Here is a 15308-nt window from a genome sequence, read left to right on the forward strand (position 1 = left end):
TCTTGTCTGTGCTACTTCAGAAAGGGATCAACTAGATTCCCATAAGACTCGGTCCTGGTCATATTGTCTTGTCTCAGTTCAGAGAGTATCTTACCTGGTCATCTGGGCAGCATTATTTTTGGAGCAGGGCCAAGGCATAAGGTCTGTCCCCAACTGCATTGACACAGTGATCAAAACATGATGGATTGCAATGGTGCCCAAGCAATTAATGTTGTATGAAACTAATTCAAGCATTCTAACTGCATAATTTTGTAACCTGATTTGTATGCTTGAACATTGTGGTGCTTTTAGCTTATTTTAAAGACATTTTGCTTAAAAAAACAATCCATGTATTTTTTTTGTTTTTCTCAGCGGCATATCCTACGGCCAACATGTATGCTCAGATGTGCGCTTAAGCGGTACTTCACTGATAAAGCCCAATAAGGCCCAAACTAGTCTTGGGTTGCTCTAGGTCTTGTTGTGAGTGGTGTGGTCTGGAAGTTGAGGCTGAACTATCCCCTTTAGACAAAACTGGCAAAGCTGGCTGGTTAATGTTTGTCCCACAGTGAGCCTGGAGGGGCACAATAAAAACAAGCATTTGCAATGCAACGGGTCTCACGTTTGCTCATGTTAGAGCTGATAGCGTTGTAAACTCCTAACCAGACTTTTCACCTATAGGCAAAAGTGCATTTATGTACGTAACCTGAAAAAGTGCAATTAACTATGTAAAGCGCTCAGAAATCGCGCTAGTAAATAAGAGAAAAAGTAGTCCACGAGATGGACAGAAAACAGGGAGCCTCGCATGTTTTCTGTACTTGGTCGATGCGCTGGAGGAGGGCTAGCCACCGGAAAAGGCATGACGTATGCTGCCCTTCGACTAATGAAAGCAAGCAGATTTTATTAGGCAAGCCCACGAACCAATCAAAAACACTGACGTGAAGTCGACAGGGCTCCGAGCCCCTTTCTAAACACTAAAGCGTCTCGCTGCAATATGTATGCGCGAGCGCATGCAACGCAGGCTCGACCCTAAAAAAGAAAAGGGCCTAGAGTAATTATCAGTGGCTGAGATGTACTCAAGCCTTCCACCAATCACTTGAATTTATCAGTGATAAATGAAAGCATTTAAATGACGCTTTTGCAGTGGTTGTGTGTTTTGATGCTATGCAAAGTTGAATGCTGCCTCTGTGCAGTAATTATGCATCCACAAACTGCACCTGTTTGCTACTTAGAAGTTCAGATATTTCCATTAAAAGTACTGCACCCTTCCTAAGTAGTGGTGGTCTCCTCAATCTGGAATGTAAAATGTGCAGGTACTCATATCCACGCACTACCTGCCGGTTGAAAGCACTGAGCACCACAACAACTTTATTATTATTATTTATTATTTGAGGTAGTTGGGCTGGGTGACCATGACAGCTCGCTTGATGCAGGTTGGATCTGGTGTTGAAAAATATGCAGGGATGTGTGCTTCCCTGGCATTGCTCTGATCACACATCCCGAATCATCTAAGTGAGAACATGTCGAAAGCATTTTCGACACTGAAAGGTTGGAAATTTGAGCGTAGCCCAAAACTATTTTCACTTTTGGCAGACTCAGACCCGGTCGTTTTAATAGATCCAACCCATGGAGCAAGGACATAGCCCGGCTTTATCTTGAATTTCTTAATCCTGGCAACCCCATAAGGCTGGCGGGTCACGGTTTCACCCACAGGCAGCGTGCGAAGCCTTGGCATACCGCGAGGCCTCTCCCCGGTCGCATTCCTATTGGTCGCCGTGGGCGCTCTCACGCTGGTGATTGGCCAGCTGTGGCAGGTGACTTGGTGCCGCGCGCCCTGAGCCAGAGCTCGGTGAGCTGAGGCGGCCCCAGAGGCGGCGGAGGAGCCGCGCAGGGCACCATGGACCCCGCTGCCGCCGTGCTGCTCACCCTGGCCCTCGCTCTGCTCTTCAAGGTGCTCCTGCTGCGGTGGAGAGCGCCCGCCGCCCCGCCCTGCGTCCGAGGCTGGATCCCCTGGTTCGGAGCTGCCTTTGAGCTGGGGAAAGCCCCCTTGGAGTTTATCCAGCGGGCAAGAATAGAGGTAAAACGAAGGAACCAGATGCATGTCATGCACGCGCCGGGCATAGTGCACGAGATATTGATAATGTGCAAGAGCACTGCTAAGTCCAGGTAAAAAGGTCTGAGACCTTGCAGCACCCACGAGGGAAAATACTACCCAGGCGCCTCTGCACAGGGCTGGTGAAAGGGTCGCCCCCTGTACCACAGCAGATGAAGAAGCATCTCTGCCTTCAGAGGTAAAGAGGTAAAACTACTGAAACCGCTGCCTCTCGCTCATAAGGCGGATTAGCATTCAGCAACTGCATAATGCATGCAGGACGCTCAGTAAACACCCCCTCCCAGCAGACAGGTCTACAGAGCACCTGCACAGGAGATCCGGTGTCATCTACATGGACCAGATCCCGTATATTCGTCCGTGCACAGTACAAGATCCCCCCCTCCATCTTCTACACCCACTAGAAAATCTCTAACGCCACTGAACCACAGACAGGTGATATACAATGTAGTCAACTCACCTAAATACCAGGCAGACAGAACTGGCCTTTGCTTAGGTAGCGCCATGGGCAAAACTATGTGGCACCCGCTCCCAGTTGTCATATTTAATTGTCAATATGCTGTGAAAATGGGATGGAGGAGGGGCAAGAGAAAATGGACTTCAGAACAGTCTTTATTACACTTAGATTTAGAGCCAGTTTAGGGGGAGACTGCTGTAGGCTGCTCCTGCGCCCCTCTAAAGAGCAAGGCCCCGGGCGTGTGCGCAACTCGCCCGTACTAAGGGCCTGCCCTGCAGACAGGTAACAAATAAATACTGTCCCTCCAGTCGGTATCATGGCAGCGCAGTGGTGAAATGTTGCCCCCCCCCCCCCCCACACCACCACCACTGTGCAGTGTGTTTCACTTAATTTCAAGCACATATGAAACCACAGCGCAGGCAGAAAACAAACTAAAAATACTCTACATTCAAGACCAATCTGCTGCGTAAAGTGCTTCTCTCTCACCCTGTTCAAAAGTTCTTAAAACTGTAGTACTTGGAGTTCAGCTCTGCGCCTGACAATTTACAGAGTTAATTCGTCAATCATAGAGAAAATTATTAATAGTGTAAAAACAAGCATGACGAATATATATAATTTACCTTCTAAAGACATCTATGCATTTTTATAATCTTTACGCACTTTATCTGTGTTAAAATGTGTTAAAAAGAATGTGTTGCTTTATTTGACTTTAATCATATTACATACCTCTTAATTTGCCTTTCCTTGCAGCATAATTTAGTGAATCCTGCCGCATAATTTGAAAGTTATTGCTGCTTAATATATTTGCCATGCCTATATTTATTACCTCAGCCGAGTACAACAAAATACTAAATTAAGCTGTTTGCAAAGTACAGGTGTCTGTACTAAGCTTTCTACCCTGCATGTTGCACACATTACAGAGTACCAAAATAAAATACTCCGCGTTGTGCTGTAGTTGATGGTAGTATACGCTTCCTCACAAAAAGAGTACTGAGGCGATACCTTCCACCATCTGCACTTTGGACCTAAAACAAACAGCAGAGACATTTCCTGTTCTCCACCTAACAATGACCATTTTGCTAATACTAACCCCGAGGGCATTTTATTAAGCACCGACTGATTAGTAAACCCAGTACTTGATTAGTAAAAAAATTAAGTGCCAGGGCCCAAAGTCTTTTTCGGGAGACAACTGTAGCTGGCACATGTCTAGCTATTGCCAAATGACAGTGACAGCTCTACAGCTGTGTTTATATAGTTATATTAAAACACCACCGAGGAATTCTGCTAAGAAATAGGCAAACAGTGCCTCTATCTGGTGAAAAAATAGGTGCCGAGCACCAGAAAACACCGGTACAAACTAAGCACTGACTAAACCAAAAAAATATATATATAAAGTTGGCGTTGGGGTTGAGGTGGCTGTTTGCAACAGCAGCACACAATAGATAATACTGCTTCCGTGGCGTTAGTCCATTTCAGTAGTCCACATAGATAGTCAGAGAACAAAGTCCAAAGTCTTGAGAACAGCAGGGCTGGAGTCTTGCCATCTGGATGGGTGAGGGATAAAAGCCATGGCCGATTTCAGCAAGGCTGTTTACCTAGTATGCCCTGGCTTGCTATTGGGGTCAAGGGTAGACTACGAGCCTTTGCTTGCAAAAACTTTACCCCGTTCAGTTATTTTAACTTCAGGTGGCGGATTGAGCACTGTGCACCGCCTGCAAATTCCAAGTTAAATGTGCCGTGTGCGTTATGCATCACGTTTCCATTGCATCATTCAATATTCACTTAACACTCTTGCTGCTTTGATCTGGAATGCAGTCCACTACAATAATGGTGGTTTAGATCAGTCTATTAGTACTTCCTTTAAGTTCTATAGGTTCCTAGATGTTTAGAGTCCCTGAGACCACTGCCTGCTCATAAAAAGGGTTGTGTAATTTTCCTTTAGCAATCACATACTTAGTGGGCTGCTGACCCCAGAAGGCCACCATGTCTGTCATTATAGCCACTCATTATGGGATGCAATTTGCGACCTACATCATGCATATTAATGGAATATGTCGCAATGCGACTCACTATGAATCTGTAACTTGAGAAGCAACCTATTAATACATAGGTCGGTTCTCTAAATACCAATTGATTCATCAGAATTCGGTGTCCGGATTACGATCACTTTTAAGCAAATCAATTTATGTACTTTCAGTGCAGCATTTTAAGCAACTGCGTGTGTAGTAAAGAGCAGGTTGTCGCATGTTTAAACGTCAGAAAAAGTCCGAACAACTGTCACAGACAAGGACAGGCACACAACATTGTTTACTGAGATGTTACACTGTGGTAGCAAGTACTAGAGAAAGGGAATAGCCCAACAACTATTTCCGATTTTTCCATTGCTTGTTACTCTCTAGTATGACGCGTCTTCACCTCTGTTCTACCCCGGCATCTCGAAATTCTAAAAAGGGACTGGAAGGCATCAGTCCAAGGTTCCCAATAACGATCCCATAGCCTTGTCTTTCAGGAACACCAGGGTCCAACCTTCCCAACCCCTGCATCATCCTCAGTGTCCCTCTAACTGGCCCCACCCCGAGGCCTTGTCACTCCCACACCCTCTCAGCGCTCCGCATCATCCTCAGTGTCCCTCTAACTGGCCCCACCCCGAGGCCTTGTCACTCCCACGCCCTCTCAGCGCTCCGCATCATCCTCAGTGTCCCTCTAACTGGCCCCACCCCGAAGCCTTGTCACTCCCACGCCCTCTCAGCGCTCCGCATCATCCTCCGTGTCCCTCTAACTGGCCCCACCCTGAGGCCTTGCCACTCCCACACCCTCTCAGCGCTCCGCATCATCCTCAGTGTCCCTCTAACTGGCCCCACCCCGAGGCCTTGTCACTCCCACACCCTCTCAGCGCTCCGCATCATCCTCAGTGTCCCTCTAACTGGCCCACCCCGAGGCCTTGTCACTCCCACGCCCTCTCAGCGCTCCGCACCATCCTCAGTGTCCCTCTAACTGGCTCCACCCGAGCCCTTGCCACTCCCACGCCCTCTCAGCACACCGCACCATCCTCATTGTCCCTCTAACTGGCCCCACCCTGAAGCCTTATCACTCCCACGCCCTCTCAGCGCACCGCATATTCCTCAGTGTCACTTTAACTGGCTCCACCCCAGAGGCCTTGTCACTCCCTCTCACCGCGCCTCAGACTCAGCTAGACTTTGAAACCCCTTTCCAGCCTCACTCTTCCTCTCACCCTTCTGGAGCCTCTATGGTCCTGTTGAGCTCCCGCCAGCCCCAGGGCCCATCTGAGCCCCCTACAGACTCAGGGGCGTGAAGTAGTTTATACGGCCATCTGTGAAATGCTCCATTTTGCGTCAGGGCACAGTCACACCTGAGCTCTCTCTATGGCATCTCTACGCTGCCCCCTGCTATTGTACGCAATTTTATTTTGTATTTAACAATGAACAAGCCATAACACTTTTACGGAGTTTTAGTAACTTATATTGCACAACTGCTCACCAGGCTAAAAATCCCAACAACAAAACGTTTTGTTAATCCCATAGGCGATACTCTTGCCCCTCCTCTCACCCATACTAACTCCTACGTTTACTCTCACACTCTTACTCATAAATTTACCCCTCAGTTAGCCCTACTCCACATGTGCATACTGTTACTGCCACACTTCTTTTTACTTGTATTCATTCCTACTTTTATTACTTCTTACTTCGACTTCCAATTATAATTTTACTTCTCATTACTGATACCTCCTTTACTTTCTCCTGCTTACTCATACTACTATGTGCTTATTCTTACTCTACCTGCGTCTCCTCTTAATCTCACCCCTAATTATTCCTACTCAATCTTTCTCCTTACTCCTACTCTAACTTCTCGTATTTCTTGCACTGGCTTTTACTCCTACTTGCTGCTACTGCTGCTTATTCCCACATACTCCAACATACATCCATCGATTCATTCATCTCCATGGGTGCGATTGATCTACCCCCTTCATAGGCCATGTTCTCGATTCCTTTCTGACAGTTAATGTCAGCTATCAGGTTTCCTCGAGATTGCTCTCCCATATCAAGATGGATGTCTTGTATGATCAGCGGCCGGGGAGGGTCAAAGGTACTGATGCAAGCACCAGTTTCCACCATGCACACTCACTTACTTGGCAAAGCAGAGCTGCCACTACCCAGAAGGGGTACACAATTTGGATAAGTGGATGGCAGGTGGGTAAAGAGTCCATGGTCGAGGCTGTGTAGGGAAGCCCTACTTATCACCCAGAAATTGTGTTTATTCATCACTTTCCTCTTCCAGCCAATCAGAACCATGTGAGACCCCTTAAGAGGAGGGAAAAGGCACATCATCAAGGGAAGACCTATACGGCACCCAAAGACAAATTATTTTCAACTTTCTTACTGCTGGGAATTGTTTATTTCAGGAGAAACTTACTTAGAGACGTAGCTTTCATTGGTGAAGCAGGTGCAGTGGCACCGTGGGCCAGAGGCTTAGGGGCCCACTGAACCTTGACTATTGCTGTATTTTACAGTTCAAACAGCAGCCAGACAGCCCATTTTCTTCACCTCTAAAAATTTGTAGTTCTAACAGTAAATTTGAAATGAACACTTCCCAAGGTATTTGTTCTCAAACTATGTTGAAGTTAGAACAAAGTAAAAGTATTTAAGGAGGTGAGAGTTAAAGGCTTGGATGTCAGCGGATGTTTTCAGGTGGATATCAGAGCCTGCACTGACCACCTTTTGCATCAATCTCCAAGCCGTAGCACCCCACTATTTGCGCCCACATTGCCCCGCACATCCCACTCTGTGCCATCTCCACTCCTTTGCTCCTGTGTTATCCTACTTGCAAACACCAGTCGTTTGTAAATCAGGTAGTGAACTATTTTCCCTCGAGCTTCACTTACATACAAGACTGGTTCAACATATCAAGAAGCAGTGTCGTGTTCCCCAGGACACAGAACACTACAAACCGTGCAGCAAGATTCCTGTGCATGACAAACGAGGATTATACCTACACACCTATGCCGCCTCTCCTTTGCATTACTCAAACTGAGAGCTTCTTTTCTATATACCTAGGTCAACCTGATTGGCCTTGTCTGTGCATGTTGGGCTTCTTTTAGTCTTCAGCCGATGACTAGTATTGGGAATTTAAGGTGCAATGTTGTTTTCGCTTATGTTTTAGTATGGACCAGTATTTACTGTATTGGCTGCGGGAAACCGAATGACATTTGTTTTCGATGAAGAAGGCGTGGCTGCATTTTTTACTTCAAAGCAAGTGGATTTTCCGCAAGCGGTGCAAAAGCCTGTTCAATATACAGGTAAGACTCTGTTTTGTTAACCCAATGTTGGTCCTAACCAATTCCAATGTTGTATTTTAAACCTGGCCTCCACCAAATTACACAATTGGGCAATAGTAATTAGAACCGCAGGAGAAGGTGGAGTTACGCTGGATTTCATGGCCTCTGGTTCTAGGCTGGCTTATGTTAAAGGAATCCCGAAACAATATTCGCTGGGAGCTGTAAGCAAATATGAAGAAAAGTGCCACGGTTTGGTTAGTGGTCTTGGTCGTAGTTTAGCTTAAAAGCAGATAACGGAACTAAGGGACTGATGTACAGAGGTATTTTTGCGGTCACAAAGCCTGCGTTTCACAAAATCACAGAGTATTCACCTGCAGTATACCATCTTACTATAACGTTTTACGAGACAGAAAAGTCTTTTTGACTCTTAAAAGGGCTCTTGCCCCTGTATGCAAATCACAAATAGGATTGTTCTAAATGGGACCGCCCCCTCCTTTTTGCAAATCAGAGAGACCTGGCTGTTCGAGCAGTAGTAGCTCTCCTCCTCCCCCACCTTCTTCCCCCTACCCTTCTCAGCACCTTGAGACCCTCACGGGTGAGTAGTACACCTTACAAATCCCTGATTGATTGATTGATTGAATGGATCAATGGTTTTGAGACTGCAAACTGTCCACGAGATACCAACACCTTCAACTGGTTGGTATCTAATGCACAAACTGGAAGCTGTCCCCGCGGCTGCCTCTGGTAACAACAATGGGGGGGAGTTGCGGTTCTGCCTGCTCTTCCCACACTGGAAAGCTTTTCTTCAGGAGCAGCAAGGATCCCTTTCATGGACCTGTGCTGCTTTAAAAACATGTTTCTCTGTGGAAATATAAGCGCAGGGCCAGAGGGAGGTCTGCTGTCGCTTGTAGTCCCCCATCCCTGCATTTGCAGCCAATCATAGGAGGTCAGAGACTGTGACTTGCCTAATTCTTTTTGTTAAGGCAGGTCGTGTGGCAATCCCCTGAGATTATACAGTTTGTGACGCAATATATTAGTAGATATGTGGCATTCAAATTTGCATTCACATTCGCAAACCAATTGGTGTGCAATTTGCACATCCCTGGTTTGCAAATAGGAATAGTACATCGGACCCTAAATTCCAAAGGTCAACAGACTTATATTTAGCCTCAATTTAAAATGTTCAGGGGAGAGACAAGCTGAAATTTGTGTATTTGTATAGCTACGCAAAATAAAAAGTTGTTGCTGTAGTTTGCAAAGTGTGGAAACTAAGTTTTGTTGAATTTCCCTTGTCTGTCTTGTGGCAAAAATGTTGTTTTCTGTTAAAGTACTGTTGCAGCTACTATGAAAATGAATTTGGTGGTCTCAGCCATGATTGCAGCATTTGTGTATCAACACACTAGTAATGTAATTGCATTATCATGGTAAAAGGCAGCATTTTCTATGGCAGTTTCAGCTGCGAAAATAATGATTTCGTGGGTGTGAACGGTGCTGTGTTTTGGGATAGTGCCAGGTTAAGTCTTAAGGCAGCTTGGCAAAGTTTGCTAGTGGAGCATGTTCTGCCGCTGCAGATTTACAGATAATACTCTGTACCATTTATAGTGCTCTACCTTGACAATGTTATTACTCAGGACCATTCATAAATACCGCAGGTAGAAAGGGATGTTACTTTGGTCCATTTATTGCGCTGCAACTTGACAGTGATAATACTCTGGTCCATTTATAGTGAAGCAGCTTGACAGTGATAGTACTCTGGACCATTCTTAGTACCACTGCATGACAGTGATAATACTCCAGATCATTCTTAGTACCGCAGCTTGACAGTGATAATACTCCAGACCATTCTTAATACCACTGCTTGACAACGATAATACTCCAGACCATTCTTAGTACAACTCTTGACAGTGATAATACTCCAGACCATTCTTAGTACCACTGCATGACAGTGATAATACTCCAGACCATTCTTAGTACAACTCTTGACAGTGATAATACTCCAGACCATTCTTAGTACCGCAGCTTGGCAGTGATAATACTCTGGACCATTAATAGTGCTGCAGCTTGACAGTGAAACTGTCCTTTCATAGTAGTGTCAGGGACGAGCCATGCATCAGGGAGATCTAGATTAAAACAAATCAAAGAGGCATGCACCATTCCTAGAGAAGAGATCTCCTATGATGTCTCTCAAGACCATACAATCTGGATTGGTCCACAGCTCTATCCAGTAAAGCGAGGGCAACAGGTTTTCTGTGAAGAAGCAAGGTCATAGAAGTATTTAATGTATCATTTTACATACGTGGTGGGCCTTTGTTGCACATGCATTCCCTAACAACAGACAGACCAACAAAAAGAGACGTCAGTAAAAATGTTTTTGTCAGATCTTATACATTTGATTAAAAGAAATGCAATTAATTCCTGTGAAAAAACCCAAACAGGCAACAGAAACGTAAAGTAAAAAGTTTAAATGCTTTTTGCTTCAAAGTTATTTTTCATCATCATGTTCTTATAACACGTGTAGAGTTAACTCCTGCGTATTTTATTAATTTAGTAATGCTGAATAGCAGATCAATGATAACCCACCATTTGCATGTCTCCGGATTCTAAAATGAGATATCTGCTGTGTTGGTCTTCTTGATACAAGAAGCTTGGATGAGTTTCATATCACGTTCTTCATTTTCAGTGCTCCAGAAACATCCAAATTAGGTGTGTTTTTTATATTTTGAGAAAGATGTGTTTATTTTTTGAGGCTATGAATCCCTCTTCTCTGCAGCCCCAGTTTGCGGCATAACATATATTCCTAGGCCCATTGTGGACACCATTAGACTCTCTTACCTGGGAATTACTGAAACATTGCATAAAATATATATGTTAGGTTTGCATTGTGCAGCCTTAATAGCTATGCATTTTAAAATTGAATCAGAAATCTATTAATCCTATGCAAGGTAAACATCAATACATATAAACCGTTAAAGTACAGCGTGACATTAAAAGCAGTTTTTTTTACAATGACGTATTTCAAATCTCAGTACAAGAAAAATATTTATACAGCATACAGAACAAAGAAGTATAAACAGACGTAGCATCACTACAGCTTAACTAACTTTGATCGAGTCTGTCAAGCAGTGGGTAAGAAGTTAGCAACTGGAAAGGAGCAGCAAGAAATAGCAATTGGACTACACAGGAGAAGACCATCACTATGCATTCTACGTAATAACGTCTAAACAAGGTGAAAGCTATCTTTCCATGGTCCTTTCATAGGATGGACAAGATTATAAAAAGTGCAAACTTAGGGCCAGATGTAGCAAAGGGTTTTACCCATTCTGTCTCTATGGGAAAATGTGTTTGTACATATGGCCCTTAGTTCCGTCACATCATCGTTACATAAAAAGACTCACACTGTGACTGTAGCATTGTTCCAGTTCCTTGTCGCATATTCAGTTGGTGAAACCACTATACTACATTTAACAGAGTGGCGTAGTGCGGGCAGAGTATATAATTTCAAGATAAGGCCTGCAGCCCCATGCACCTTTGCTAGCAAAATAATTATGGTATCTGTTAGTCAATAGCGTATGTGTTGGAATAACACGCAGGCCTGTTCATAGTACTGTAGGAGGCTGGACTGGCTTGTAGTGAGTACCAAGGGGTACTTGCACCTTGCACCAGGCCCAGTTATCCCTTATTAGTGTATAGGGTGTCTAGCAGCATAGGCTGATAGATAATGGTAGCTTAGCAGAGCAGCTTAGGCTGAACTAGGAGACGTGTGAAGCTACTACAGTACCACTTAGTGTCATATGCACAATATCATAAGAAAACACAATACACAGTTATACTAAAAATAAAGGTACTTTATTTTTATGACAATATGCCAAAGTATCTTAGAGTGTACCCTCAGTGAGAGGATAGGAAATATACACAAGATATATGTACACAATACCAAAAATATGCAGTATAGTCTTAGAAAACAGTGCAAACAATGTATAGTTACAATAGGATGCAATGGGGACACATAGGGATAGGGGCAACACAAACCATATACTCCAAAAGTGGAATGCGAACCACGAATGGACCCCAAACCTATGTGACCTTGTAGAGGGTCGCTGGGACTATTAGAAAATAGTGAGAGTTAGAAAAATAACCCACCCCAAGACCCTGAAAAGTGAGTGCCAAGTGCACTAAAGGTACCCTAAGGACAAAGAAGTCGTGATAGAGGAATAATGCAGGAAAGACACAAACCAACAATGCAACAACGATGGATTTCCAATCTAGGGTACCTGTGGAACAAGGGGACCAAGTCCAAAAGTCACAAGCAAGTCGGAGATGGGCAGATGCCCAGGAAATGCCAGCTGTGGGTGCAAAGAAGCTTCTACTGGACAGAAGAAGCTGAGGTTTCTGCAGGAACGAAAAGGGCTAGAGACTTCCCCTTTGGTGGACGGATCCCTCTCGCCGTGGAGAGTCGTGCAGAAGTGTTTTCCCGCCGAAAGAACTCCAACAAGCCTTGCTAGCTGCAAATAGTACGGTTAGCGTTTTTAGATGCTGCTGTGGCCCAGGAGGGACCAGGAGGTCACAAATTGGACCAGGAGGTAGAGGGGACGTCGAGCAAGACAAGGAGCCCTCTTAGCAGCAGGTAGCACCCGGAGAAGTGCCAGAAACAGGCACTACGAGGATGCGTGAAACGGTGCTCACCCGAAGTCGCACAAAGAAGTCCCACGTCGCCGGAGAACAACTTAGGAGGTCGTGCAATGCAGGTTAGAGTGCCGTGGACCCAGGCTGGACTGTGCACAAAGGATTTCCGCCGGAAGTGCACGGAGGCCGGAGTAGCTGCAAAAGTCGCGGTTCCCAGCAATGCAGTCTAGCGAGGTGAGGCAAGGACTTACCTCCACCAAACTTGGACTGAAGAGACACTGGACTGTGGGGGTCACTTGGACAGAGTTGCTGGATTCGAGGGACCTCGCTCGTCGTGCTGAGAGGAGACTCAAGGGACCGGTAATGCAGCTTTTTGGTGCCTGCGGTTGCAGGGGGAAGATTCCGTCGACCCACGGGAGATTTCTTCGGAGCTTCTAGTGTAGAGAGGAGGCAGACTACCCCCACAGCATACACCACCAGGAAAACAGTCGAGAAGGCGGCAGGATCAGCGTTACAGAGTTGCAGTAGTCGTCTTTGCTACTATGTTGCAGTTTTGCAGGCTTCCAGCGTGGTCAGCAGTCGATTCCTTGGCAGAAGGTGAAGAGAGAGATGCAGAGGAACTCGGATGAGCTCTTGCACTCGTTATCTAAAGTTTCCCCAGAGACAGAGACCCTAAATAGCCAGAAAAGAGGGTTTGGCTACCTAGGAGAGAGGATAGGCTAGCCACACCTGAAGGAGCCTATCAGAAGGAGTCTCTGACGTCACCTGGTGGCACTGGCCACTCAGAGCAGTCCAGTGTGCCAGCAGCACCTCTGTTTCCAAGATGGCAGAGGTCTGGAGCACACTGGAGGAGCTCTGGGCACCTCCCAGGGGAGGTACAGGTCAGGGGAGTGGTCACTCCCCTTTCCTTTGTCCAGTTTCGCGCCAGAGCAGGGCTAAGGGGTCCCCTGAACCGGTGTAGACTGGCTTATGCAGAATTGGGCACATCTGTGCCCAAGAAAGCATTTCCAGAGGCTGGGGGAGGCTACTCCTCCCCTGCCTTCACACCATTTTCCAAAGGGAGAGGGTGTAACACCCTCTCTCAGAGGAAGTCCTTTGTTCTGCCATCCTGGGCCAGGCCTGGCTGGACCCCAGGAGGGCAGATGCCTGTCTGAGGGGTTGGCAGCAGCAGCAGCTGCAGTGAAACCCCAGGAAGGGCAGTTTGGCAGTACCAGGGTCTGTGCTACAGACCACTGGGATCATGGGATTGTGCCAACTATGCCAGGATGGTATAGAGGGGGCAATTCCATGATCATAGACATGTTACATGGCCATATTCGGAGTTACCATTGTGAAGCTACATATAGGTAGTGACCTATATGTAGTGCACGCGTGTAATGGTGTCCCCGCACTCACAAAGTCCGGGGAATTGGCCCTGAACAATGTGGGGGCACCTTGGCTAGTGCCAGGGTGCCCTTACACTAAGTAACTTTGCACCTAACCTTTACCAGGTAAAGGTTAGACATATAGGTGACTTATAAGTTACTTAAGTGCAGTGTAAAATGGCTGTGAAATAACGTGGACGTTATTTCACTCAGGCTGCAGTGGCAGGCCTGTGTAAGAATTGTCAGAGCTCCCTATGGGTGGCAAAAGAAATGCTGCAGCCCATAGGGATCTCCTGGAACCCCAATACCCTGGGTAGCTCAGTACCATATACTAGGGAATTATAAGGGTGTTCCAGTAGGCCAATGTAAATTGGTGAAATTAGTCACTAGCCTGTTAGTGACAATTTGGAAAGAAATGAGAGAGCATAACCACTGAGGTTCTGATTAGCAGAGCCTCAGTGAGACAGTTAGTCACTACACAGGTAACACATTCAGGCACACTTATGAGCACTGGGGCCCTGGTGAACAGGGTCCCAGTGACACATACAACTAAAACAACATATATACAGTGAAAAATGGGGGTAACATGCCAGGCAAGATGGTACTTTCCTACACAACCCCCCCCCCCAAATGAAGGACAATAAGACTAGCCATGACCTGATGAGTCTTCATTGTCTAAGTGGAAATATCTGGAGACTCCATCTGCATTGGAGTGGCTACTCCCAGGTCTATGTTCCACTGTATAGTCCATTCCCTGTAGGGATATGGACCACCTCAACAATTTTGGATTTTCACCTTTCATTTGTTTTAGCCAAAGTAGAGGTTTGTGGTCTGTCTGAACAATGAAGTGAGTGCCAAACAGGTATGGCCTCAACGTCTTCAGAGCCCAGACCACAGCAAAGGCCTCCCTCTCAATGGCAGACCAACGCTTTTCTCTAGGGGTTAACCTCCTACTAATAAAAGCAACAGGTTGATCCTGGCCCTCAGAATTAAGTTGTGATAGGACTGCCCCTACTCCTAATTCAGATGCATCAGTTAGGACATAGAATCTTTTAGAGTAACAAGGGCTTTTCAGGACAGGTGCAGAGCACATGGCCTGCTTCAGCTCCTCAAAAGCTTTCTGACAGTTTGCTGTCCATAATACCTTTTTAGGCATTTTTTTGGATGTGAGGTCATTAAGAGGGGCTGCAATGGAGCCATAGTTCTTATTGAACCTCCTGTAATACCCAGTGAGGCCTAGGAAGGCTCTCACCTGAGTCTGAGTAGTAGGGGGAACCCAATCAATAATTGTTTGGATTTTTCCCTGAAGTGGTGCAATCTGTTCCCCACCAACAAGGTGTCCCAGATAAACCACCTTACCCTGCCCTATCTGGTACTTTGAAGCCTTGATAGTGAGGCCTGCCTTTTGCAGGGCCTCTAAAACTTTCCATAGGTGGACCAGGTGATCATCCCAACTGGAGCTAAATACAGCTATATCGTCCAAAT

General features: G+C 45.9%; 1 protein-coding gene across 1 annotated transcript in view; it reads left to right on the top strand.

Moving 5' to 3' along the window:
* The first annotated feature begins 1817 nt into the window (after positions 1-1817).
* Positions 1818-15308, top strand: part of CYP39A1 (cytochrome P450 family 39 subfamily A member 1) — a 284249-nt gene continuing 270758 nt past the window's right edge. The window contains exons 1-2 of the mRNA XM_069236086.1: positions 1818-2053; positions 7722-7857. Of these exons, the coding sequence (XP_069092187.1) occupies positions 1874-2053; positions 7722-7857 (316 nt within the window). The 5' untranslated portion in view covers positions 1818-1873. The remainder of the gene's footprint in view (positions 2054-7721; positions 7858-15308) is intronic.

Source organism: Pleurodeles waltl, chromosome 5, assembly GCF_031143425.1.
Source record: "Pleurodeles waltl isolate 20211129_DDA chromosome 5, aPleWal1.hap1.20221129, whole genome shotgun sequence".
In the NCBI taxonomy this organism is placed as follows: Eukaryota; Metazoa; Chordata; class Amphibia; order Caudata; family Salamandridae; genus Pleurodeles; species Pleurodeles waltl.